The sequence below is a fragment of the Teleopsis dalmanni genome, chromosome 1 (genome assembly GCF_002237135.1).
Source record: "Teleopsis dalmanni isolate 2A chromosome 1, ASM223713v2, whole genome shotgun sequence".
NCBI lineage: Eukaryota > Metazoa > Arthropoda > Insecta > Diptera > Diopsidae > Teleopsis > Teleopsis dalmanni.
The window spans coordinates 57,713,186-57,740,230 of NC_051846.1; the positions used below are offsets into that span (position 1 = coordinate 57,713,186).

The 27,045-nt window shown below is 29.2% G+C and overlaps 1 protein-coding gene across 4 annotated transcripts in view; it reads right to left on the reverse strand.

The window, feature by feature from the left end:
* LOC119667809 (protein phosphatase 1 regulatory subunit 16A-like) overlaps window positions 1-27,045 on the reverse strand; it is a 56,743-nt gene that overhangs the window by 3,525 nt on the left and 26,173 nt on the right. For 2 of the 4 annotated variants that reach the window (XM_038077138.1, XM_038077137.1), the window contains exons 1-2: window positions 869-1,008; window positions 132-780 (exon numbers count right to left, since the gene is read on the reverse strand). In XM_038077138.1, the coding sequence (XP_037933066.1) occupies window positions 132-780; window positions 869-1,008 (789 nt within the window). Of the gene's footprint in view, window positions 1-131; window positions 781-868; window positions 1,395-24,246; window positions 24,333-27,045 lie in introns of those variants that run through there. The other 2 variants (XM_038077136.1, XM_038077135.1) reach the window with 2 other exon arrangements.

Sequence of the window (27,045 nt, forward strand, 5' to 3'; positions counted from 1 at the left end):
GCAAACTGTATATTTATATATTATTCTATATTATATATTTATTATATTATATGTTTATATATACATTATATTCTTGTTTATATATATATTATATTATATGTTTTATATGTAAAAATATATTTCAAACTTACAGGTGTGGCGCCTTGATAGTCTGGTTCTTCTAAGTCTTTACCACTTTGCGCTGCATCCATTAAATCCCTTAACATTTGTCGTTCTGTCGACGAACGTGTTTCATCGATAAGTTCCTGTGTAACACCACGTTTCGACATTTCAGCCTCAATATAATCTAAGGTATTCTCATCATCACATAAGTCATATGGCATATTACCATCGGTATTAACTGCCAACAAATTAGCACCATGATCAATAAGTATACGCACAAGCTCCAAATGGCCACAAGTAGCAGCTGCATGTAAAGGTGTCCATTTATCACTGTCCTGTGCATCAACATTAGCACCATATTCCAATAATAATTTTAACATTTCAACATTATTGTCAATACAACACTGATGCAACGCAGTGAGACCGTCCTCATTGGCTGCATCTGGTGTGATGTCATGCTCCAGCAATTCCGCCACTTCTTGCATATCATTGCGACTGGCAGCTTCCAGTAGCACAACACTATTCTCGAAGGATATATGCCTCCCGCTGCTATTACTATTACGAAAATGATGTGTTGTGGTATTGTTGCCAAGATTATTCAAATTGCCCTTGGCACGCTGCAGTTTCAGCCATTCCTTATCTTTCTGTCGTGCCACTTTCAACTGTTGAGCGCGTCGTCTAAAATAACAAGTAAAAGAAAATAAAATAATTCAAAAAAATGTTTGCCAACAAATATTTGCAATTGCGATTTGGTTTAGATACTCACAATCTGGCCAGTTGTAAACGTTCGTGTGTGGGTAAATTTTCCACTGTTTGCATTTCAGCTACCAGATCGGCATGCTCCATTTTAAGTTGGGACTTAAGCGTCTCATCGCTTTTGCGATTCACCAATATACCCTTGACCATTGTGCTTTGTTGCTTCTGTTACTTGGCCGTTAAAGTTTTATTTACAATGATTGGTTATGATTATGACGTTGTGATATTTGTATAAGTTCTTTTAAATTTCATAATTGAAGTAAAACTGCAACTTTGATATGTCTGTGTTTATTTATATTTTTGATTAGTAATTATATGTTACTAATTTTAGTTTTATTTTTGTATGCAAATTGATTATTTACATTTTCCCTTATCTGTGTGCTATAGTATACAAATGCTGCCCAATCGTTCCTTCGCTATAACTTGGATAAGCTCAATTATCATATTTCTATTAATTTCTGAAAGTATCTCTAGATAAGAAGATGAGATACTAATTATTTGGTTTTGCTTCTGTTACTTTTCTCTATGAAAAAAATCTGAAAAGAAAAAGTAAATATAAATATCAAAATAAAATTTTATTAAACTATTTTTAACGTATAAATATGTATATTAATTTATACAGAAGTAATATAGAAGGCACGTCTAACAGTTCATCACGGTTTTTAGACTCGACAAAGACCATATGGTTAATTATGTCTTCATTAATTCTAACATTTTAATAATAAAAATTTTATATTATTTGTTTTTAAATTTGATTCTTAAAGTCTATTATGACGAAAGAAACCTTATTTCTTAATAGAAACTATTGGTTTAATAGAGCGGTATTTTTGAACAAAGGGAAACAAATGACTACAAAATATTGGTTCAAATTTTCCATTTTCCCGCTGAACGAATCGTTGAGTAATATTAGCATAAGTCCTCTGTATTAAGTTCCCAAATAAGGTGCTATGCACAACAAATAATGCCTCTACAAAAACAATAGTATTGAAATTAAACAATTAAAAATAAAAATAATTTTAATTAATTCAATTATTCTACAACTGGTTTATGATTTCATTTTAATATAACACAACAAATGAATTTGTTAATGAACTTTCACAGCAAATTAACAAAACTCCAAAGTACGAACATACAAGTCAACTACGGTTTTGAGTCCATTGGTTAATGAACGCTGACTCTGACCTTCAAATGTGACAGGGTACGAATTCAACCCTTAGTTCTACAGTTTCAAAAAATCATTTACGAATAATTAAATATAAGAAATAATTCCAAGACCACTGATAATGGGTATTTGGCAATACCTATCGAAACAGCTGTATGGTCGGCCAAAAATTCAATTAGTTAATAAATATTAAAATTTTATTTTTGTACTTTATTACTTTTTTATTTATTAATATATTTGCAAGTTTAAGGAAGTTCATCCAAATTTAATTGCAAAAATCAGATCAGCGGTAAGGTCTGCGTAGAACCATCGCTACAAATCCATGGATTAGAATGAATAGTTTAGAAGTACTATACCCACAATCATGCACCCATCAACAAAAATGTCATAAAAATGCATAATAATAACTTTTGGATATTTAAACTGTCCACTACATTAAGAATACTCCAGGAACTTTGTGGAAGATTAATAGGATTGACTAAAATTGTAATCCAATTGAAAGATAAGGAAAGTTTTATCGACATATAACGTATTAAAGAAAGTTGTTCGAAATAATAGATTCTACTACAATTCGTTGTAGTCGTATTGTTGCAGAGTAGTATTGTTCCATTACGAAATTGTAAAGATTATATGATAAAGGATCACCTTGTCTGAAGCCTCACAGGGTATCAAAAGGTTCGAAGAGAATTGATCCTAACTTGACGTCATTCTGCAGAGTCTTAATATTACAGTAATACTGAGCTCAGCCTTTATGGTGTAAACGGAATTTCTTATATGACTATCAAAAGCTGATTTTTAATCGACAAAAAGGTAGTGAGTGTCGATATTATGATCTTGAGCTTTTTCCAGAATCTGTCGCAATGTAAATATCTAGTGGAGCGACCAGGTCGAAAGCCGCACCTGTAAGGCTCATTCAGTGAGTTGGCATTTGCATTCAACCTTTCATACAGTATAGCTGATATATAGTTGTCGCAAATCGTCGGGTCACCTTTTTTAAAGACCAGAAAAAACTTGCTTGACGTAAGCTTAGGAATTACAAAACTTCTTTTGTGTCTTTATAGCTTACTAAAATCCTTTAGAAAGTGAATCCTTAGCAAGTTTAAGATATATTAAATACAGTAATGCTGTTTGGAGAACTTACAGCTGACTAAGTTCCTCTAGAGAATGTGTTCTTAGCAGGTATAAGATATATTACATACAGTGATGAACATTAAGAAAAATAATTGTAACTGATTAATATTCTTTAAGAAGTGCGTTCCCAACTGGTTTAAGATATATTAAATACAGCGATGGTCATTAAGGAGAAACTTTGTAGCTGACTCAGAATCTCTAGGAAGTAAGACCTTAGCTGGTTTAAGATATATTAAAAACAGTGATTATCATTAAGAAAAAACCTTGTAGCTAACTCAGATTCTCTAGGAAGTGAGTTCTTAGCTGATTTAAAATATATTAAATACAGTGATGTTGATTAAGGGGAAACTTTGTAACTAACTCAGATTCTCTAGTAAGTGAGTCTTTAGCTGGTTAAAGATATATTACATAAAGTAATGGTCATTGTGAAGAATTGTATTTGATTAATATTCTCTAAAAAAATGCGTTCTTAGCTAATTTAAGATATGTTACATACAGTGATGCTCTTTAATGAGAAACCGTGTGACTAACTCAGATTCTCTAGGAAGTGAATCCTTAGCTGATTTAAGATATATTAAATACAGTGATGGTCATTAAGGAGAAGCATTGTGGTTGACTAAGATTCTCTAGTAAGTGAGTCTTTAGCTGATTTAAGATATATTAAATACAGTGATGTTGATTAAGGAGGAACTTTGTAGCTAACTCAGATTCTCTAGTAAGTGAGTCTTTAGCTGGTTAAAGATATATTACATAAAGTAATGGTCATTGTGAAGAATTGTATTTGATTAATATTCTCTAAAAAAAATGCGTTCTTAGCTAATTTAAGATATGTTACATACAGTGATGCTCTTTAATGAGAAACCGTGTGACTAACTCAGATTCTCTAGGAAGTGAATCCTTAGCTGATTTAAGATATATTAAATACAGTGATTCATATTAAGAAAAAGTATTAACTCACTAATATTCTCTGGTAAGTGCGTTGTTAGCATATTAAAGTTATATTAAATATAGTAAAATAAATTAATATAATACATACTATTTAAATTTGGTTTAAACTAACAGTTTTGTTAAGCCAATTTGTTTATTCGTTTATTTTATGGGATTTTCGGTGGCATATTATAAAAATAAAAATATTTGAATAAAAAAGAGACATGAACATAAAACAAATTTGTGACACTCCAGAAGCCAAAATTATGTTTATTTTTGAAATTTCTATCTTAAATGTTAAAAGTTAAGCCTATTTAATATAACAGAGACACTTCCACGTAAACACGTACTGACATTTTAAATTAGAAAACATTGTTCACATTGTGGATGTATTCTTCCAACTCTGAAAGTTTTTCATTAAATTATTATTTTCATATTTTGGTTACTGAAGCATCTTATTTATATACGTAATCCAAGTACGTGGGAGGCAGCAAACAGCAAACTTGGTATCTGCGTATTTGCATTAATTATGTCATTATAACAGATACATAAGCACATATATACTCGTAAACAAAAAAGAAGAAGAAGAAGATAATATTCAGTAATAAAATTGATTGCATTTTAATTTGTATTAAATTTTACGTCTTACTTAATTTAAGTTGAATTAATTAGCCTGCCAATAGCACGAACATGTGTAGTTAAACTCACATCCTGTTGACATAAATTCACATCCATGCTACCAAAAACAGACGAACAAACAAAACCGGAGGAACACGAAAGGCTTTAATGAGAATGAAGAAGGAAATAAAATAAACAACTAAGTATTAGCTTACAGATACAATTATTCACAGATACAGATAAACATCCTTATATTGTACTTATGTATACCAATTTCCAGCGCCGTCGTATACCCCTTTTCGAGAACGAATAATGCATATGATATTTATCTTGTAACCTTTCTATTGAATGGAATAGAAATCCTTCTTTTGACATGAACTCTGCACATTTTATAGCAGGACTTAACATTTTGTGTTATCTCTGCTCGGACATGTCCAGTTATATTCCCGCACCAACCTAGCGTTTGTTTCATTCCATTTTATTAAGTGTGAACAATTCTAATGCTGTTTGGTTGTGTGGCTTAGTTTTATGTACTTTTCTGAGGTTTTTATGGCTTATTTGATTTGAGAGGTGGAGTCTTGACTGTGTGACCCACGCACCATTTTGCTGCAAAACCGAAAAGCGAGGGCAGCAAATAAAAGAAAAATGTTTTAGATACAAATGCAGTTGAGGACTTGGTGAAGATAATTAATTAATTTACTGAGAGTAGTTTTTTACGGAAATGATTTTTATTGAAATTACTGCAATTAATTACAAATTTCACTTAAAATGTTATATAGCAAGGATATGGGTTTTAAAAAAAAATAATTTAATGAATAAAAAAAATAAGCAGAAACCTCTAAAATTAAACATTAGGAAAATAAATTGTATTTGAAACTCAGTAAATTTATTAGGTGTTTAAAACTTGATAAATTAATGTATAGCATTATAAATACTCTTTAAAAATATATATATATGGAAATTAAAAGAAACCAAAAAAGTCAATTAATAAAAATTCTCTTTAAGAGACTCGAAACGCTTTCTTCGGTGTAGCAATTTTATAGTATGTTTCCACTGGCTTCATTAGACAAGTCAACTTACTTGAGATTGCTAAGTAAATATTTTTAACCATACAAAAGCTCCTTCACATGTTATAAGCAACTTATGCCAATGTAAACGACAACTTATTTGAGTAAACAGTGGAAGCGTAAAAAGTAGAAGGAAAGCCACACGGGGCCATGGTAAATGAGTACAGTGCCTGGTCAATCACTTTCGTTGCGTTTTTGGTAAAAAAAACTCTTGTATCAAAAACTCTTGATTTTGTGCAATCGCAGAACACTCACAAGTATAATTGCGAACGGTACTGATGTAAACATTTCGCGTTACAAAACACGTACAAATTTCTGGTCTAAACAGATTACAGTGTTTTCATAAAGTAACAAAGTATAAAACTAATTCAATATTATTTATATTTTTTATACAATACTAGCTGACCCGGCGAACGTTGTTTCCCCTTGCAATTAATTTTCCTGGCTCAGCTGAGTTATAATATTTGTTGTTATTCAACTTAACCTTTAGCATTTTAATGCGAAAATTATTTTAAATTGATTTTTTCTTTTGAACTACAAAAAGTCCACATGCATTACTTATGTTACAAATATTTTCATGTTACTTCAAATCCTTATAAGCACTACATTTTAAATGAAAAAAAATATCAATGGATATTGCAAAGCGTCGTAAGAGCGATGACTGTCTGCAATCGTATGCACTGTGTTATCTCTGCGTTGTATTCGTATATCTCGACGTTCAAATGCGTCGCCAACCATAACAACTGCAACTTCTTTAATAATCGGTGCATTATATCGGCCCGCGTGCTGCCCAGATGGTACTTTGTCTGCTTTGATGACGATTGTATAGTTGTCGTTTAGCAGTCTGTTTGAAACGGTAGTGAACAACTGGACCAACTGGTTGTGATTTTTTAAAAACGGTTCTAAAATACCCACAATTTCTTGCTCCTCCATCTGCTCGATATGGTTGTACTGGCAACGTGCGTTTATTTGCTGCTTCTCATCACCCATGAAGTAGATTTGCAGAAATTTGGGATCATTATTGGGCATCAGCATTAAAGAACCAATTTGGTGATACACTTGGCCCTGAAGCTTAAGCGTTGATTGAAAATTGCGACCAATCTCATTCTGAACGATTTTTGTTGTTCCAAATGATGTCATTTGAAAGCACGAATTGAATTTGCGAATTTTACGAAAAAAACAATTTAGATTGAGATGTAGCTCCAGCCAATAGTGCTTTCAATGGTTCTAGCGGTGAATTCAATGGTGGCAATACAACTTTTCCAGATGCGCAGCAGAAACCGGCCGATTCACCTTTGTATTTGAGTGCATGACAGTGGTGGCACTGTTTGTTCATAGCACCGATTACAATTCGTAAATGTGACGAATAGTCGATATCCGACTCATATTCATATTGTTTTTTTTTGTACGTTATTTATACCTTTATATATACGTTATTGTACGTTATTTTATAATTCTTCTTTTTTGTGTGTGTTCAAGTGAATTCAAGGATGGTTTAGATTCACAATTTGGTCCACTGGATAACGTTTTTTTAATTATTACTATATACTGCGGAATTTAAATGCACTTAAGCTATACAATTTTACGATTCATTTTAGAGATTTTAAACTTTTTAAACAAATCAAAGTAAGCATGGATAAATTTTAAATTTCTAATATAAATGTATATGGATAACAAAAAATAAAAAATTAATTAAAAAGACATTATCCAATGGGCCAAATTGTGAATCTAAACCTTCCTTGAATCTACTTGAACACCCACAAAAAATTTCATCAAAATCGGTTCAGCCGTTTAGGAAAAGTTCACTGTCAACACACGTACAGAAGAATTATATATATAAGATATTTATATATATAACAGAAATTAAATTGCATTGCATTCTAAATTCTTTAATCCAATTAAGATATTTTTAAATCTTGGAAAGCTTGGCACATGAACCTATAATCCATGCAAACTAAACTTAACGCTTTAGCAAGTACAGCGCGAGGAATCGGCTTAAAAATCAGTAAGAACAAAATGAAAAGCATGCGAATTAAAACAGAAAATTAAACTCTACTTTATGTTGAGGATATAGGTACCGATCAAAGATGTTTGTGAATTTGAATACCGAGGTAGTATGGTTGCAATTGACGGGGGAGCCAATGCGGACATTGAAAACCGAATACGAAAAGCTCGAGCATCATTCAAAAAATTTACTCGGATCTGGAGATGTCGCACCCTAACTCAGACGACTAAGATTACATTATTTAACGCCTGTGTTAAATCAGTACTGTTGTATGGTAGTGAAACATAGCACTTTACGTGAGCATCTGTCCAAAAACTGCAAAGCATCATCAACAGATGTCTTCGGCTAATTGGTGGCCGGGTGTGATCTCAAATCAGCGACTATGGCGTGCAACTATGCAAGAGTCTCTCAAGATAGTAATTCGACAATGGAAATATTGGTGGATTGGACGTAGCACATGCGGCACTAATCTGGAATACGCTAGGCAGTAGAACCCGAGGACGACCACAAGAACGACTTGGCGTTCTTGGTGAACTGAGATATATTTCTCGAAATAGGTAAAATTAGAAAACTTTTGTACAAACTCTTTGTGAATAAGTTATGTTTATACAATCAAATATTGTACAGAACATGCCATAATGTTTTTGTTTCCGTTGTCCGATCTGCAATATGATATAACGAATTTTTTTTTTTTATTTAACAATATATCTTTATTGAATAGCTTTAAATTAAAGCATAACAATAAGTTTTAGAATCTTAAAAAGTAATAACATTACATTACAAATTATTTTATATAAACATACAATAATGATACATATAATGATTTGTAAATTATTTGAAGGGGCCTCTGAATAAGTAGCCAGGGCTTATTTACCAGATATCACGGTGTATAAGTTGAATTAATCAGGATGATCATTAGGAAAGTAGGATGGCGGGTCTATCGTTCCGTTTTAGTCTAGAACAAGCAGTCATATTAGCAAGAGGTCTATCCAGCGGATTTACATGGTTTTCAAGATTTAAAAATGATATGACGAATGGATATAGATTTTATTAATATTAATTAATGTTTATTAATTGTAGAGTTATTGTCCTGATGGTGACTCTCGAGAAGAGTCGAATTATAGAATTTATTAAAAAGTTTCTCTGAGGATGGCTATCGAAGATAGTCGAAATATCGGAATAATATTTTAATAACATATAATTTATATAATTTATTTATAGTTTTTATTTTGTATTTAAATTATTATATAAAAAAACATTATTTAAATAATATGTTATTTAGCATTTTCCATTAAAATCTTTTAAGTTGTAAAAAGTCATAAAAAAAAACTTCATAGCGGAAGATATATTTTATATTTTCTATTAAAATTATTTAATTTAAAAGTAATGAAAAAAATCTCTATGACGGATGTGGGTGAAAACACTGTAGTAACAATTTCTCTTCAATAGAGCTAATATTTACGAAAATTTAAAATAAACAATTATGCAGGCAAAAGGGTCAAAAGCAAAATATTAATTTATTATACAGTAACTTAAACTAATTGCAAAAATAATTATTATTTCATTCGACTCGGTGAACCTTTGAAAAACATCAATAATTTATTGCAGGTCAGAAAATCAGAAAATCAGAAAATCACTACAACCAACTTCTTTTCAATACAAAATGAATTGTGTATTGTGAATTGTGAAGGAAATAATTTATGTATTGTTTTTTAATTACAAATAATTTTTATATATCAACGGTGAGTGAAGTGATAAAAATTTTTACATTCATATACAATATCTTAAGTGAAATTTATGTAAAAATTTAACAATGTGTAAATTAAAATAAATTTTTTCTTTCAACATAAAAGCAAAATGCTGTTTGCATGAAATTAAAAAATATCTGCAGAGCAACAGCACTTTTTTTTCAAAATGAGAAAATTTTCACTTAATAAGAAAAAGGTTAATTTATTTACAACGTCATCAACAGCATGTAGTAAAGAATATGCACAACAACAACAACAGCAACAAAATATGGATAATATAAAATTCATAAAGAGGTGAGATTCGTTGAGTAGTAAAAAACCCATATTTATACCAAATTGGGGTTTAGTAGTGAAATTCTTTTTAAGACATAAATAAATCTTCGACTAATTATAATTTTTCACTAATGCATTGAGAGTGAGTACTAATAATGTAAAGAGCTATAAATTCTACTAAGAACAGCAGGCAAGGAGCTTAGAGGTAGATTAGAGGCAGCAGTATATGAGTTTCATAAAGTTTGGTATGGCAATGGGACCCTAAAAACAAACAATCATCTCCCGCGCAATATGAAAATAATAAAAATTCTTTCATAACAAGAACAAAAATAAAAGCAATGACAATGAAATCCACGTTGATGTGCACGCCCGGTATTTTAACTTAATCAAACTTTCATCCTGGCAGGATAACCGTAACTGAATATTATCATATGAGTAAGTAAATGCGACTTATAGGGATACATAAATGTATCTGCACTGTTTGTGTGGGATGGGTAAAAAATATCATCGCATGATGTCTCGATTTTGTAACTTTTCAACGTCTTGCCTTTGTAGTAATAAGTAGTTCAGTTTAGTGTGTATGTGTGTACTATTCATATATACAAACAAACTTTTAACATTCGTTTTTTTTTTGTAATAATAAAAAGTAAAAAATACTTAATTAGAAATCAGTAAAAAATTTCGTTGCGATAAGATATCACTAATAATAAAAACGCGCGGGCAATAAAATTGCATTAAATAAACGTTAAAAGCAGAACCTTTTACATACATACTTATACTTACTTTATGTAAGGTATAAAGGGAAAAACGATGAAATGCAAATTCTTTGAAAAATTACATCCAATTAATGAGTATCCTCAGTTCAAGGATGCTTTCAAGTAAATTGAGTATCCTTTCTTCCCTTTTTAAATTTTTTGTCGTGTTTTTTTTGCATTTTTTTGCATTTTTTTTCTTCATTTCTATTCATGTAAAACGCAGTAAAAAGCTTAGCTAAAGAACTAGCAAAAGATGCTTTGACATAAAAACTGTGAAGAAAGTGGCAAAAATAATGACACTTCAAAAGCACCTTCATCGTTGTCCATGAAGAAGGAAGAAGCAGAAAAACGAACTGAACTCATAAGGACATAACTAAGCATGAAATACTACTGTAGTGCTTAAAAAATTGTGCCATTAAGCGAATGTGAAGGACTCCCAGCGCATCATATTGATGCAATACACATGTCAGAGAAGGATCTTAAATTACACATCAAGCATGTTGCCACTGTGATAAAAATATAGTGGGAAGCAATCTCAAGCACAGTAAGAATAATTTATGCTTAAGCCGGATGTGTATTAATATACATAAAAAAAAAAAAATTATATAAAAAATTGTTATTCAATAAAAAAAATTATTGATATAATAATTTTAATGAAAAAAAAAAAAAAATAAAAACAAAAGCTGTAAATGTGATGGCTAAATATTTAAGTATATATTATTTCAAATAAAATTATCAGTAACTAACACTCATCAAGATTATTTTTATCGTTAAAATAAAGTACTCACCTAGTACTTTCCCAAGCAGTTCAACATTTGCTATGAAGAGTATGTGTACTGCTGGTTTAATAATTTATATAATAAAAGTACAGAATATATTTACTAAAACTAAATATTTTAATATCTGCGTTTATAAAGAAAACTCATACACTAAAAAATATAAATACATCAAATATTATTTGACATGAAACGGTTAAGTAAACTTAACATAATGCACTCTTTGTTTTATCGATTTAACACAAATAGGAATATGAAAGCAATTTACTGTTAGCTCTACTAAAACTAATATATACTTAAGCTAATATATGCTAAATATAAATACATTATATATATTTAAAACTCAGTAAATCAAAATTTATATCCAAAGCTAATATGTACTAAACCTAAAACATAAATATTTTGAGTATATATAAAACTCATTAAATCAAAATTCTTATATCAATCCCAAAAGTTACTATTAGTAACTACATATATTCTATATATTTAAAATTTAGTAAATCAACATTTTTATCTAAAACTAATATATACTAAATCTAATATATACGAAATCTAATATATACGAAATCTAATATATACGAAGTCTAATATATATTAAATCCAAAACATACTAAATCTAATATATACTAAATGTATTATAAACTAAATCTAATATATACTAAATTTATTATAAATTAAATCTGATATATACTAAAGCTAATATATACTAAATTTAATATATACTACATTTAATATAAACTAAATCTAATATATACTAAATATAAATAATTTGCGTGTATATAAAACTCAGTAAATCAAAATTCTTATATCAATCCCAGAAGTTTCTATCAGTAACTACAAATATTGTATATATTTAAAATTTAGTAAATCAAAATTTTTATCTAAAGCTAATATATACTAAATCTAATATATACTAAATTTATTATAAACTAAATCTAATATATACTAAATCTAATATATACTAAATCTAATATATACTAAATCTAATATATACTAAATCTGATATATACTAAATCTTATATATACTAAATCTAATATATACTAAATATAAATAATTTGCGTGTATATATAACTCAGTAAATCAAAATTCTTATATCAATCCCAAAAGTTTCTATTACAGAAGTTACTAACTACCATATATTTGAGTTTGAAGAGTTTACTTTAATTTTCCATAAATTAATATTAATTGATTAACTCATTCATCTAAGCTAGATAAAAATATATTTATAAAAAAATCTAATGCTTATATCCGAATCATAATTCTATATTGTTATTATGTATATCCAAACTATCAGTGTGGAGCAGATCCCCAGCATGTGCTTATATAATATACTCATACCTTTACAATTAAGAAAAGTAGCATATTAAGCGAGACTATTGCGATTTGGATATATTATTATTAAGTTAAGGGATTAAGTATTACGTACATTTACCCCTATTTATTGATTTAAAGTATGCCTTAAAATCCAACGTACTCCAGAAATTATTTTTTACACAAAATCTACTTTTTTACAAGTTTAATCAGGTTTTGTAGGATAGAGAATTTATCGAGAAAGTCGGATTTAGAGAAATACTCTTAATCCGTGAAGGGAGTACATTATATATCTAGGTCCCCCAACTTTGTAATAATAGTAATATATACAAATTAATCAGACTTGTTGTATATACCATTTAATAAAAAGTTTTTATATAAGTAAGTTATAAAATGATTTAATTCAAATCTATTATATTAGAAGAAACAATAGATTTTACTGTAATCTGTCATCTATTGTGTTAAACTCAAACTTAATAGTGCGATTCTTTTATATTAATACGAAGACTGTATGATATATTAGTTATACATGAAATTCTTTGTATTATTACTAACTTTTATATTTATTTTTTAATATATTATAGTTCTCTTTGATCTTTATATATTTGCTTATACCATTTTTTATTTCTTCTGAAATATAGAATTTTTCGAGGTCCTTAAATTATTTACTCAAATTTCTACAAGTGAGCTATTTCACAATTTTTTAATAGAGAGGTTTCGAGAAGTAGTGAAAGTAGTAGATAAAGTCAAATCAGGTAAATACGATTTATCTAGTAGCAGGTCTTAAAGTAATTTCAAAAATTGTGCATTGTAACTGCTCATGTATAAACTTGTAAAGGCTTTGAAAGAATAACGTAGTATTCTATTATTGTTATGCATTTTAAGTTGTAGTTGATCATAATTACAGAAGATATGTAATTAATTACAGAATACAGAAGATAGACGATATCAAGCTAATAGAACATTTGCGTTTTTTGAAACGCGTTTATCATGAAAGGTCCACTCTTTCGGTTGCTTTTTACACCAATACATTTTTAATTATTGTAAATTTCTATGGATAACGCTGAAATATTTGGAAATACCATTTGGACTTGGGTACATCGTACGTTTTTGATCGACTGTGAAAAAATGCAATTCTGCCTACAAGTTTTTTATATGAAAATACAAATGTTTACTACATCAAAAATCTCAAGCACTATATAATGGATTTTATCTCGAGCTGATCTCGATATCCTGAACTCTTAGCATCTTTGATACTCAAGTGACCACGGTAAACCAAATTTGAATTAAATTAATCCATATGAGGGTCTAGAGTTTCCATGTATTTGCCACTTTTTTGGTTTTTTTTTAAATGGACTTTTTTTTTCAAGAAGTTGTGGCTACTGTAGCATTTTACTGTAGCTAGTGACTCAAGCATGCACAGTACTCCTGAAATGCATTCGTTTAGCTACATTTTGATATTTCGAACTTCTGCAGCCACCATCTGTAACTGAATTGTGCGTTCGAAATATTCTTCATAGTGTTGTTACTACGATACCATACCATGATACCATAATGCTGACATGCAATGGTTTTTTGTTACTTGAAGCAACAGATTGATTTTTATGCCGAAGTTGAGTGCAAATGTTTTCATAAATGTCGTCATTTCGATAAACATAATGGAAATGTTGAAAAATTTCCTGCAAATATTAATAACTATTTTAATATCACATGAATTTAAGTACTCCTTTATGTATTTTCCTTTATTTTTCTCTATTAAAATATATTCATCGGCTATTAAACATGCAACAGATATTTTTAACTATAGCATGAATAGTCTTATCTGAGGTGTAGTTAATATAATCCATCATAGTGCAATTGAAAAAATTGTGCTATGTGATACAAAATTTTAAAAAACCCAGTGACACATATAGATTTTCTTATTTTTGTATTAGGAAAATCTCATGACTATGTGTCTATAAATTGATACATTAGGGTATCAATTAAATTGTATTGTATTTATAATAATAAAAATAGACATAATTAAAAAATACCAAGTAATTAATTGGCTGTTTAGTGAAACTATGTCTAAAGAATAATTAAAAATTTGGCAGAATAGAATAATAAGAGATCTCATTTTAAGCTTAGCGATTTCAACTGAACAGAACGCACTTTGGATTTCGAATGAAAGCCAAAATAATTGCTGTTGAGGACATTCAATCTTTGGAAGAGGGTAGAAACTTCCGACCTATTGTCTACTTTTAGATAAAGACTTATGGTCTCATTCACCTCTAACCAGAGACAATATTTAGTCTCCTCAGAGACCAAATATAAGAGACTTGTTAAGATGCTAACGCAGATCATGATGACCCATTAGATGATCTGTCAACAACCACAGTTTAGTTCTGTTCGGGAGGATCGTGCTGCCGTATTTGAACGGTCGTACTAACTCTTTACCCTGGCGGTTACCTAATGAGTCGCGCTAGTAAAACATCTTTCGGCTATAGACTATTTTACTATCAACTAGATTCCGATCCATGACTGGCTGATCTAGTCATTACGTAATTATCTGCGGACTCGATACCATAGATTTCTGTGTAACCAGGTATCCAACAGAGCACTACTCTGTTAAAAATTCGGTAAAACCAAAGCTAAAATTTTTTTTATTTTTGATTAAAAGTAAGTGTTAGTATACTATGCGTTACAAAGAACATGAAGAGAATAATAAACATATGTTAATCAGATATTAATACAGATAAATACAAAAAATAAGAAATAACATAGTGAATGAGTTTAAGAAATAGGGTGCAAATATTCCAATCCATATAATGAATAAGGCATCAAAAATATTGCCCTTGGCTTCGGTGAATCACGTTATTAAGAGAAAAATTCTAACCATAAAAATTGAAATTCAAAAATAGAAATACATGTACTAATATGTTACATGATCAGTTCTAGCCATATAAAAAATAGTATAGATTTATCTACTACTATTAATTTCTGAACTAGTAGGTAATTGTCTTATTTCCATTATAACTGGGGATCAGTTTGTTCTTCCCCATAATTTGGTGTTCAATATTCTTTTCGGCCATCGGATTTAAGGAGCAGCTTCTTTTGCATTTTCTTTGAGTTTTTCCATAGAAAAGTACTAACTTCACATTTGAATTAAAACACAGAGTTTTGTTTTTAAAGAAATTTTGCTAGAGTTCCATATATTGGTCAGTTAATAAAAACCTATCCTCGCTTTGAAAATGCGGTAGCGGACATCTTCGTCAGTTCCGCTTTTGTTCGTCATAATGCTACCTAAATAAGTAGCATTATGAATAAACGTGGATAGAGATAGATATATCTATATTTAAAGAAATCTTCGGAGGATAACATCTTATTCTTACGAAGATTGTCCGATAAGTTGCGGAACATTCTAAAATTCATAATATCTACGGTTGGATTCCATCCAAATTTAAAATTGTAGACATATATCTATTTTTATAAAAATTCTAAGAGAATACCATCTTATTCTTAACGACATTATTCTATTAATTGCTGAGTATTCTGAAATTCATAATAACTACAGTTGGATTTCATTCGGATTTAAAATGGTAAAGATATATCTATTTTTATAGAAATTATTATACCGTTTAATTATTATAGACATTATCCCATTAAATGCTGGGTATTCTGAATTTTATAATATCTACGGTTAAATATAGAAGAAAAAAGAACATTAATTTTTTCTTCTCAATCTGACAAATTTTTTATAAGAATGAACAAAGGTACATAAGATATTACGTGCTAGAAGATATGAAAGCACCGAGAATGATTATATATATAGAATAAGTACATTTGACACCACATGTTGTAGTAGGTAGTAAGAATATAACTAAGTTCTTACAACAGTACCACAAATCTCATTTGCTTAGTGTATGTAGATTTACCACTAGTCATATCAATCTAATTTATTTATTATTATTGTTAAGGGATGTGACACTGCGACCGTCGGGTCTTTTGTGGCCCCTTCTGGGTTGAAAACAGGACTTATAAGAAGTCCTGTTGCGTCAATAAAAAGTAATATAGAACCTACTTTACAGCATTTTATTGCCTATTCCACAATCTAATTTAAGCTAACCAAGAAAAAGTTTTAGTTTATTTAAATTAATATATTTTTATATAAATTGATTAATCAAAATTAAAATTGATACAAATTAACAAATGATACAAATTGATACAAATTTTAGTACTCGTATCATATTCTTATTAAATACTCCACATTGTTTGTATAAAGGAAAAACCTTTTCAAAGGAAATATTTAAATTTATAAAACTTATAGAGTTTAAATGTTCTTATTTTTTTAAAATACACGAAAAATAAAGACTTTTCACTCCGATTATATCATCATGCTTAATATTTGTTAAATAAAGATCCATGCTTTTTGTCTGGATAAAACATAAACATTTAAATAATTATATATCGATTTAATCAAATTAAATTTATATTAAGACACTTCAGTTAAACATTTCTCATATTTAAACAACATTACTCGCTTATTGCCGGATTTTACAGAATATTACCGGTTCGAAACAGTAATCAGCGGTATAGCTGACTGCGAGTATCATGTATAAATCACTATCAATAAGTCATTACAAAAATAACTGAAAAGTTACTATTACGCGCATACACGACTTCTCAAGATACCAATTACTACTGGGTTAAAAGTGCTTTCAAATAACAATTTATTTTTAATAAACACGCAGTCATTAATTTTGTACAATCCACAGTCAGTAGAAATATTCGATTTGTTCTGCACTCGAACTTTTCTTTCATCTGCTTCAGAGAATTGTTATCTAACTATTAAATTATTATTTATATCAAAAGAAAAATTTGTTTGTATATCAACACTTGTTTTTAAAGTGAACAATAAAACCAATTTTCAACCATTAAAAAAAATCAAAAATTAGTAAAAAAAAACCGATAAAAATAACCGAGACCGAGACCGAAACACCCACATCGAAACTTTAAAAACTTTCTGGCAACACTTTTTAATAACACATGCAAAAATATCTTTGTAATTTGGCTTGCCTTGCAACTGTAAATAGTAATTTGCGAATGTACTTGGAGCGTATTGCTTCCCCCAAGTGGTGGGTGTCACTGAGTAAACGCACACACAGACACAATTGAAAAATGAGTACTGCAAACACCGCCACCGACAAGAAAGCATAACAAAATAACTGCAAGGATGCATTTTGGCATAAGTGCTTTGAACGCAAGCTTATAGGTTCGCATATTTATGGAGCAAGGTGGCTAAGCCACTCATATATGAACCCTGACAAAGAACGATGTTCAATTGTAGTGCTGTATTGCTGTATTTCTGTTTGGCTGTATGGCTGTATGGCTGTAGTGCTGTAGTGGTGCACAAAGGGGGGTTGGTTGTTGCTGTCGTTACGATGACAACCGACCGTTGTCGGTAAGTGTGACCCACTTTTTATTTATACAAAAAATCACAGAAAAATAATAACATAAAGTAAACGAAAAATATAATAAAAATGCAGTGAAGTAGAATTTGGCCCCAAGCATAGGAAGCGCCTTCCTCATAGGACGAAAAACGTAATTATAAACGTTTTAAGTGCAAATTAAAGCCTGTGCAGTAATTTTATTTGAAGTGGATATTTAAAATAATTTTGAAATTATTACACAAAGAGTTGCCACATGGGAAATTTACAATGTGCATTAATCTTTATTTTTGCACGACATTGTGTAAATGGTATTAATGGCTTTTCACAATCAGAAAGAACAAAATAGTGTGTTTTTAGGTTGAACAAATGTTTAACGAATAAAATAATTATATATAAATCACTACAGTTTATCTAAAGTGTATCTTAAGTGTAGATAAAGTATTTTTTTTCCTAATTTCAAATTATATTTTATTTAAAATAAAATAATTACTGTCTGCTAGAACTCAACTGACTCTAGAGAAATATACAACTGCACTGTTTACTATACTTCAGTCAATTATACACTTTATTATCTTAACTAAATAAAACCATTTGTAATTATCTATATACTTAAGTTCTTTCCCTAAAGTATTACTTCGATTTGTTCCTTGTTCAAATGTTATTATACAAGCGTCTGATGTCATCTTGTTGGCACTAGATAGCGCTGTAAATATGACGGTATGTTCACAACAATATAAATCTAGTTAATATTAACTACAATGATTCGGAATAATAAGTAGGAGTAAATCTAAGTACAAACGTTTAGATTAAATAAAATAGGTTAATGGGTAGTATTCAGTATGGTAGCATTCAGTTCGCTAGGTACTAAGTCATTTTTTCTCCTCTCTCCTCTGATTACTGGAATAAAGTTTTCACAATGCTGTGAAAATCTTCTCCATTCATTCTCCATTCATAAGAAGTAGTTTAGTGGGTTCAAGTCTCACACGGTTGCTTTCGATGTTTCTACCTACTGTCAAAAAATTCAGTATGCTCAAGCTACCATTCACTTATTATAATAAATTAAGCAAAATTTATTTTTCAAAATATAATTTCGATTTATTATAATAAATTAATAAACCAATAAAAATAAAGCAAACTCTATTGCTTAAAATACGTCTTCAGATTGATAAATTCGATTTCGACTCAAAAAGTAAAAGCTTTTAGATTAAATAAAATAGGTTAATGGCTTGTATTTAGTACGTTCCAACTGCCATTGACTTATAATAATAAATTGAGCGAAATCTATTTTCCAATATATAACTTTAGACTTAAAATTTAATTTATTATAATAATTTAATAAACCAATAAAAATAAAGGAAGTTCTTTTCTTTTAAAATTTGTTTTCAGACTGATAAATTCGATTTTCTCAATTTAGACTTTATTCAGAAAATGATATATTTTCTAAAATACAACTTTAGACTTAAGCCAATAAAAATAAAGCAGAAAGTCCTGAATTTTGGTAAGTTTATTTTGTACACAAACTAATTGGTCTATTTCATAATCTCTTTCAATATATTCAATGTATAATTAGAATCTAATTATTAAAACTAAACGCAATTTAAATCACAATAACTTTTATTTATTACAATAAATGACATTTATTAAGATACCAGTTTGGAAATACAGCTGTTAAGTAACACTTTTCAAAAATGATATTCAAGATGCTGAAGCCTGTGAATTCTGAGAAATGTAGAAATCTTTGCGCGTATCATAAGATTGATGGGTTCATTGGGGTAGCTTCTTACGACTTCTTAATATTGTTCACACAAACGACTAAAAGTTATTGGTGATTTTTATGGAAAAATGTCCAATTTTACTTGCCGATATTTTAAAAACAAATTTATTATATATTGTCATATAGCGTATCGACAAAATTGTTTAAAATATATAAATGTTGTCAAATGGATATACACGGGAAATAGGAGTCTTGCCATTATTATGAAAAATAATATTTATTATTTAATTTTTGCTATTAATGTTATCAATAATCATTTTTATTAATTATACTTTTTGAAGCAGAAATTTTGCACTGATATTTCTGTCCTTCGGAGAACGATACCGAACAATTTTTTATATTCGGATAGTTCCTGACTTGAGTACAACATTTCACTAATCTTGAAACTGTAAACAACATAATCTTTACGAATTAAGTAACTTGAGTCTGAATTTCTGGATACAAGGTATTCGATGTTAACGAATCAGCTGATAAGCTTACGGATGAGGGCATTTCTTCTTCTTACTAGACCAACTCTTCAATTGCGTAAATATTTAACGTAAAATACATTCGTAAACTATTTACAAAGTCATAGACTAATGCCAGAACACTCATACAGTTGAATGAATTCAGACACCTTATACAGTTGAAAAAAGAAAGAGTTCTCAGTATATATAGAATTGGATTCAGACCACTGATTTCATAACTAAACACACTCGTCAACCACCTTTTTAAGATAGGATAAAAGGACATTTGCAGATTCTGTGAAAGGCAAAATGAAAACTCTGTACAGCTTATTTACGGGTACACAATTGTCATAAAACGGGTCTGGTATTGCCATCAAGATAAATTTAATAAAATAACATAACTGATATTGAGTCTGAAGCCAAAGAATATTGAAACCATTGTCTTTGTAATAAAAATAATAATAATAGAATAAAAATAATAATAATAGAATAAAAATAATAATAATAGAATAAAAATAATAATAATAGAATAAAAATAATAATAATAGAATAAAAATAATAATAATAGAATAAAAATAATAACAATAGAATAAAAATAATAATAATAGAATAAATATAATAATAATAGAATAAAAATAATAATAATTGAATAAAAATAAAAATGATAATGTATAACTATTATGATAAAACCAGCACAAAATTCAGAATTAATTTTTTGTATTGCTCTTCAGTCTTTTAATAAATATTTTTGTTATATGTTTAATTTCATTAATGTACTATATGCCTCCAAGGAAGAGTAGAGAAAAACTTAAATATCTTTATTTTAATCAGTAAATAATAGTTTTCTATAATATAATAATTTTTTTTTATTATATATTCGTATCTATTAATTTCTAAAATAAATTCTAATGACTAATGACTTCTAATATATAAGAAAAAATATGGTCATAATAAAAAAAAACATTTTATATATAAAATTAATGTAAATAATAAAATATTTAATTTTATAACAATTAACTATAAAACATTTGTTTAAAGGTACTTAAGTCAATACAGATTAAAATGTTTATAAATTATGGAAATTTTATTACAATTTTAAACAAATATAAACACAAGTGCTTGTTATAAACTTTTGTTCATATAAAGAAAAAATTCAGAAACCATATGTAATTTAAAAAAAAACACTTTGTCGTCTAAAGAATAAATTCCAATAGTTCTAATATCTGTTTTTACAATTAAATGATTTAGTTACTCATAGACAAAATCAAAATAATTATATCTGTAATATATAACTCTGGTTTGAGTGCTAAAAAACATGTCCTATTAGTCAGCATAGATTTGACAAAATATTTTTACTGATAAGAATGTGTTAGATAAAAATGACAAATGTTTCTATCGATATATATACAATATATTAAGAAATTTTTTGTCAAATGATTCAGTATATATTATACACTACAAACCTGAAAAAGTACATATTTTAAATCCAAACAATCCAAACAACCCAAACATATGTTAGATTTTTTATTGTCAAAAAAATGATTTTCTTAAGGTCTCGACTCATGCAAATCCAAAAGACTAAAGCTTATGATGAATAATAATGAACAGTTACAAAAATTTGAAAAAAAAAATGTGGTTTCCACAAATTTTTGAAAATATTTCAAATATATCAACTCTGAATCACCTAATTTTCTTAAGTATTTAAGTACAACGAAATATTTGAAAAAGAAATTTAACAATGTTAAATAGATTAAAAGTTTGCTCGAGTTTCTATACATATGTATTAGACTCTATTTCTAATAAGACAGCCACTGATATCTTCAAAAAAAAAAAAACTTGTTTGTACCATGTACACAATGTAGAAGATCTTTTTGGCTGAACTGAAATCAGGGATAAGCCATAAATAAATAGTTACTTGTGCCAAATTTTCAAGTCTCTTTCAGACATCACTTAATAATGAAAATCTCCTGTTATAATGTTAAACATCTGTACAATTTGTCAATCGCATATGTAGATTATATATATTGGAACCCTATTTTTAATAAAGCTTGCACGTGTATTTCTAAAGAAGAAACAGGTAGTTTCCCCATGCAGACATTTTTTGTTCCAACTAATATTAGGGTTTACGATTTTAAACGCCGTTCCTCAGACACGTCAGACATCTTTCAAAAATAAAAAACTCTCTCATGATGTTATATATCTATTCAATCAGTCCAACACATATTACTCAATAAACACAGTAAGCAAGCATTACTTCGTCTACTTAAAATGTGTACCCGTTCTACTCCCCATAACGTCGCCGTCTGTTCAATTATTTCATCAGTCATACAAAACTCTGAACATCTAATTCTCAAAAATGAACCTTAGTAATCTAGTTGAGTGGTTAAAATTCAACTCTATGTGTGTAATCTATCTATGTAAAATCACAGAAATCTGTTGATTTCAAGTGTGGTTCCGTCTTACACAGGGAGCAAAGTTTTTTGACCTTTATTGCAAGCTATAAACAATTTCCATATACTTTCTCCGTATCCCTCTCAGCCTAATAACTTTTTAAATAATATTTACCTCTATAGTATTTTCCCCCTATCAATCCTATTTCCCTTTTAGCATGATAGGTTTAATCCGCTATCTGATTGCGGGCTTCCCCACTTACTAGTGAGCTATCTAATATGTTACCTGTCAAGAACATATAATTAATATTAATTATTGTCACACAGTCATTGAGAACTTATTATCAATACCAAAAATCTTAAACTTTGGTCACTTAGCTTTTCATATTCCAAATCTATGAATGAACTTTAAAAGTGTATAAATTCTATATTCTAATCAATTGCAGTTAAAGTAGAATAGAAAGCCACATAGGAGATCGACAAATGCAGTAGTCCACTACTGCTATATAGTTAAAGAACATTTTTGATTCAACTTTTAAAATCACACTAACTAAAATAGACACCAACGACTTGATGTTTTGAAAAAGGTTTGTGTCTTTTTAGTTCACATAGGACCGATATCACAGTGGTAACGTAAAGTCTCATACGTTTTAAAACTGCCTTAAATATAAATTGAGTCAACGAAGTTGGGGCCTTCACCAAGACTAAAGTCAGTATTGTGAGTTGGGTTATGACTGTCAAATTGGTTCTCACTGCTAATTCTTTTTTGTCCAGTCCTTTGTGCTTGACAGAACTTGGTAATGAGGACTATTTCACATTGGACTAACTTCATACTAGTAATATACATCTCAAAACTAACCTAAGTATGAATTAAGTCAACAAAGTTGGAGGCTTTACCAAGACTTAAGTCACTATTCAGAGTTACGTTACGATTATTAAATTGACTCTTACTCTTAATTACTTTTTGTTCAGTCCTTTGCGCTTGACAGAGCCTGTTAATGCCTACTATTTCACATAGTTCTCATTGGGTTGACTTCATAGTAGTAATAAACGTCTCAAAACTAATTTAAATATGAATTAAGTCAACATAGTTAGGGGCTTCAGTAACAAAACTTAAGACACTATGGAGAGTTAGCTTACGACTGTCAAATTGGCTCTTATTGTTAATTACTATTTGTTCAGTCCTTTGTGCTTGAGGGAACCTGATAATGACTAATATTTCACATAGTTCACATAGTACTGACTTCGTACTAGTAATATATCTCTCAAAACTAACATAGGTATGAATTAAGTCAATAAAGTTGGAGGCTTTATAAAGACTTAAGTCAGTATTAAGAGTTAGATTACAATTGTGTTAATTTGTCTAGTCCTTTGTTCTTGACAGAACCTGACAATGACTACTATTTCATATCTAATACTAATAGTATGTAGTTATTTATTAATTAAGTCTCCAGCAATTTTATTTAAATGTATAAAGAATTGTAATGGTGGTAATAAAATAATATAAATTATTGTATATTAATTTAAACTAATATAATTATTTAATATATGTTTTAAATGAAATTATATACTCACATTACTATATGTTTTTTTCATAAAAGTTCACATCTCAGATAAAATCGACAAATTCACCAAAAAGACACAAGTCCTAATTGGAAAAAAAAATCCTTTTATTAACTACGAAGTCCATAAATTTTTAACGTAAAGAGAAATCGCAGAGATTTTAAATTTGTCTATTGAACGTCATATAATTTTTTATGGCTTGGCTTATAGCCAAATTGCATTAGGATATAACATTTTTAAGAACATCTGGTAACACTAATAGCACAGGAATCGGATGTAATTGTACAAATACAATTTTGTGCACTGTAGCGTAACTGCAGTGCACATTTGTGCAAAAGTCCAACAGGAAACCGAAGGAACTGAACAATGCAACTTGAAGTTTTTGGAATTTTGCAGCGCAATTTAAACAGAAATAACTAAAACTTCAGTATAAAACTTTATTTCATTGAAGTTTATTTAGAAGCTGTGGTTAAGAGATTATTTCAAATTTTACAATAAACCAAAAAATAAAAAGTTTAATTTATTTTTATTTGTTTTAGAAGTAAAAATATGGCACCTTATGTTAGTTTAAGTAATGCAGAGGAAAATAAAAGTTCAAAATTTTAATCTGCTTTAAGCACTTTTTAATGCCATTCTTTTTTTTTGCATAAATTTTGCTTATTTACTTTCCCTCTGGTTAGGTTATCATGAACGATTAGATTTTATTTATAAATACTAAAAAAAAAAAAAAGAAAAGAATTTTGTTAAAAATGAAAAATAAATTATTAATTAGTTATTTTTCCTTCGAAGTATGACACTCTTAGCAAATCATTTCACCTTTAAAATGTGCTGGAGGAAAAAAAAAGAATTCACTTTCATTTCCGGTTTTAATTTAATTTATTTCACTTCACTTGAACTTAATTATATTTACTAAAATTTTATATTTTCTTATCAACAGAGCACATCACGTGAAATGTCATTTCGTTTTGATTTTTTTCTATTTTTTTTATAATTTTAGTTCGTATTTTCTCAAGTAAATTTTACTTGGTAATGCCGAGAACCTTGGGCCAGACACTCTCACGCACCAAATGTGTTCGAAAGACTAAAAACGGCAAAAATTTCTGTTGGTAAACGGCAGTCAGTCAATTGCAAATTTCACGTAAATGTTTGCTCTATTGGAGGGAGGGTGGCTGAGGGTAGCGAACAGTAGTGGCAGTAGGGGCGATAAAAGCTATGGAAAGATAATGGTGTTGTTGAAGCAGAAAACGAGCGAGAATACCAACTGCCACGAAACCGTACGAAGCAAGAACCAAAACCAAAACCAAAACAAAACAAGACAGCTGCGAGTGTATCTGTACTCCAACTTCCTTCCACATGATTGCCTCTGGCTGAGTACCAGTACCAGGTCCAAATTGAAAGTTTACCTACCTACCGCAAACGAAAATATTGAAAACCTTAAAAGGTTTTAACCTTATTACTTTCAGCTCAGTGTGCTATTGAAGGCAAACCAAATTTGTATCCACAACACAACTTTTTGTTTATTTTTGAGTAAAATTATCGCTCTCTTGGCTTGTTTTTATTGCTATACATTGTGATTTTTATTGCAGTATGTGCTTAGGAAGGGGAGGCTTGGGGGAGCGTATTCCTTAAAAGCAACACAATAGATAGCGGCATCCATAGACGGAAATTTACATTATGTTTGCGAATTTATGGGGTGTTGAAAACATTTTGTTCAACAGAATTTATTATAAACCTCACAATTTTTTTTAGTATTGTTTTTGTTGTGTTTGTTGTTGTTGCAGTCACTATCTTTATATTTGCGCTATGCTACTCTGTTGCTTGGTTACGACAGATTGCCGAGAGATTGTCAACAAATTAGCAACAAAAACGTTGCAAAGGATTTGCAACAATGTTGCAGATGTCAATAAAAGGTTTTTTATTTGTTGTTCTCTCTTTTGTTTTGTTTCTGTCGGCAACATTGTTTACAAGTAGTCATTCATAAAATTAGCTGCCTTGGGACATTCGCGGATAGGGCAGAGATTATCACACCGCGTATCAAGACGTTTTTATGCTAAGGATTAGGCAGCGAGCAGCTGTTTCTGGTTCGTGTAAATTCGTTGTTGGGGCGTTTATGCTAATGAAAGTAGGTGTTAGAATTTATTCAAATGACACTGATTGATTTACATACATGAGAAGCCGCTGGAGCATTTGAGATTTGCATTTCTCGCGTTGGAAAAATTTAACGCTACATTAGCAACGAAGTGAAAACGTGCCTTTGAATTCCCGCGCACGTAAAATATATTCAAATACAATAAATCAAATTTGTGATAAAGTCATAATTTGTCATGTCATCCCACAGTTAAATAAATATTTATACAGAAGTTTTAAAGCAAATCTGAAGGTACCCATATACTCACAAACAATCTCTACCAGAAGTACGATGATGGAATATTTTTTACAAAATTTTTTTTTAAATGTAATTTAACAACAGTTATGACGATAGTTACTATTTTACTGAATAGAAACTATAGTAATTTGATAAGGAGGTTTCGAAAAATAGTAAACTACAACAATAAAAATTCTTTTTATATTATTTTCAGTAACTGCATTACTGTTTCGAGTATTGCCAAATATGCATCATCAGCGAACTTTTTGAATTATTTCTAATATGTTGTTTAATTATAACATATAAGAAAATACAAACTTTCGTGAACAAATGTTTACAACAAATATTAAAAAAATCAAGCATCTGCTACTATGCAGATAAGAAGACGTAAATGGCGTTGGATAGGCCACAATCTATGCAGACCTAATGGAAACATTGCACGTCAA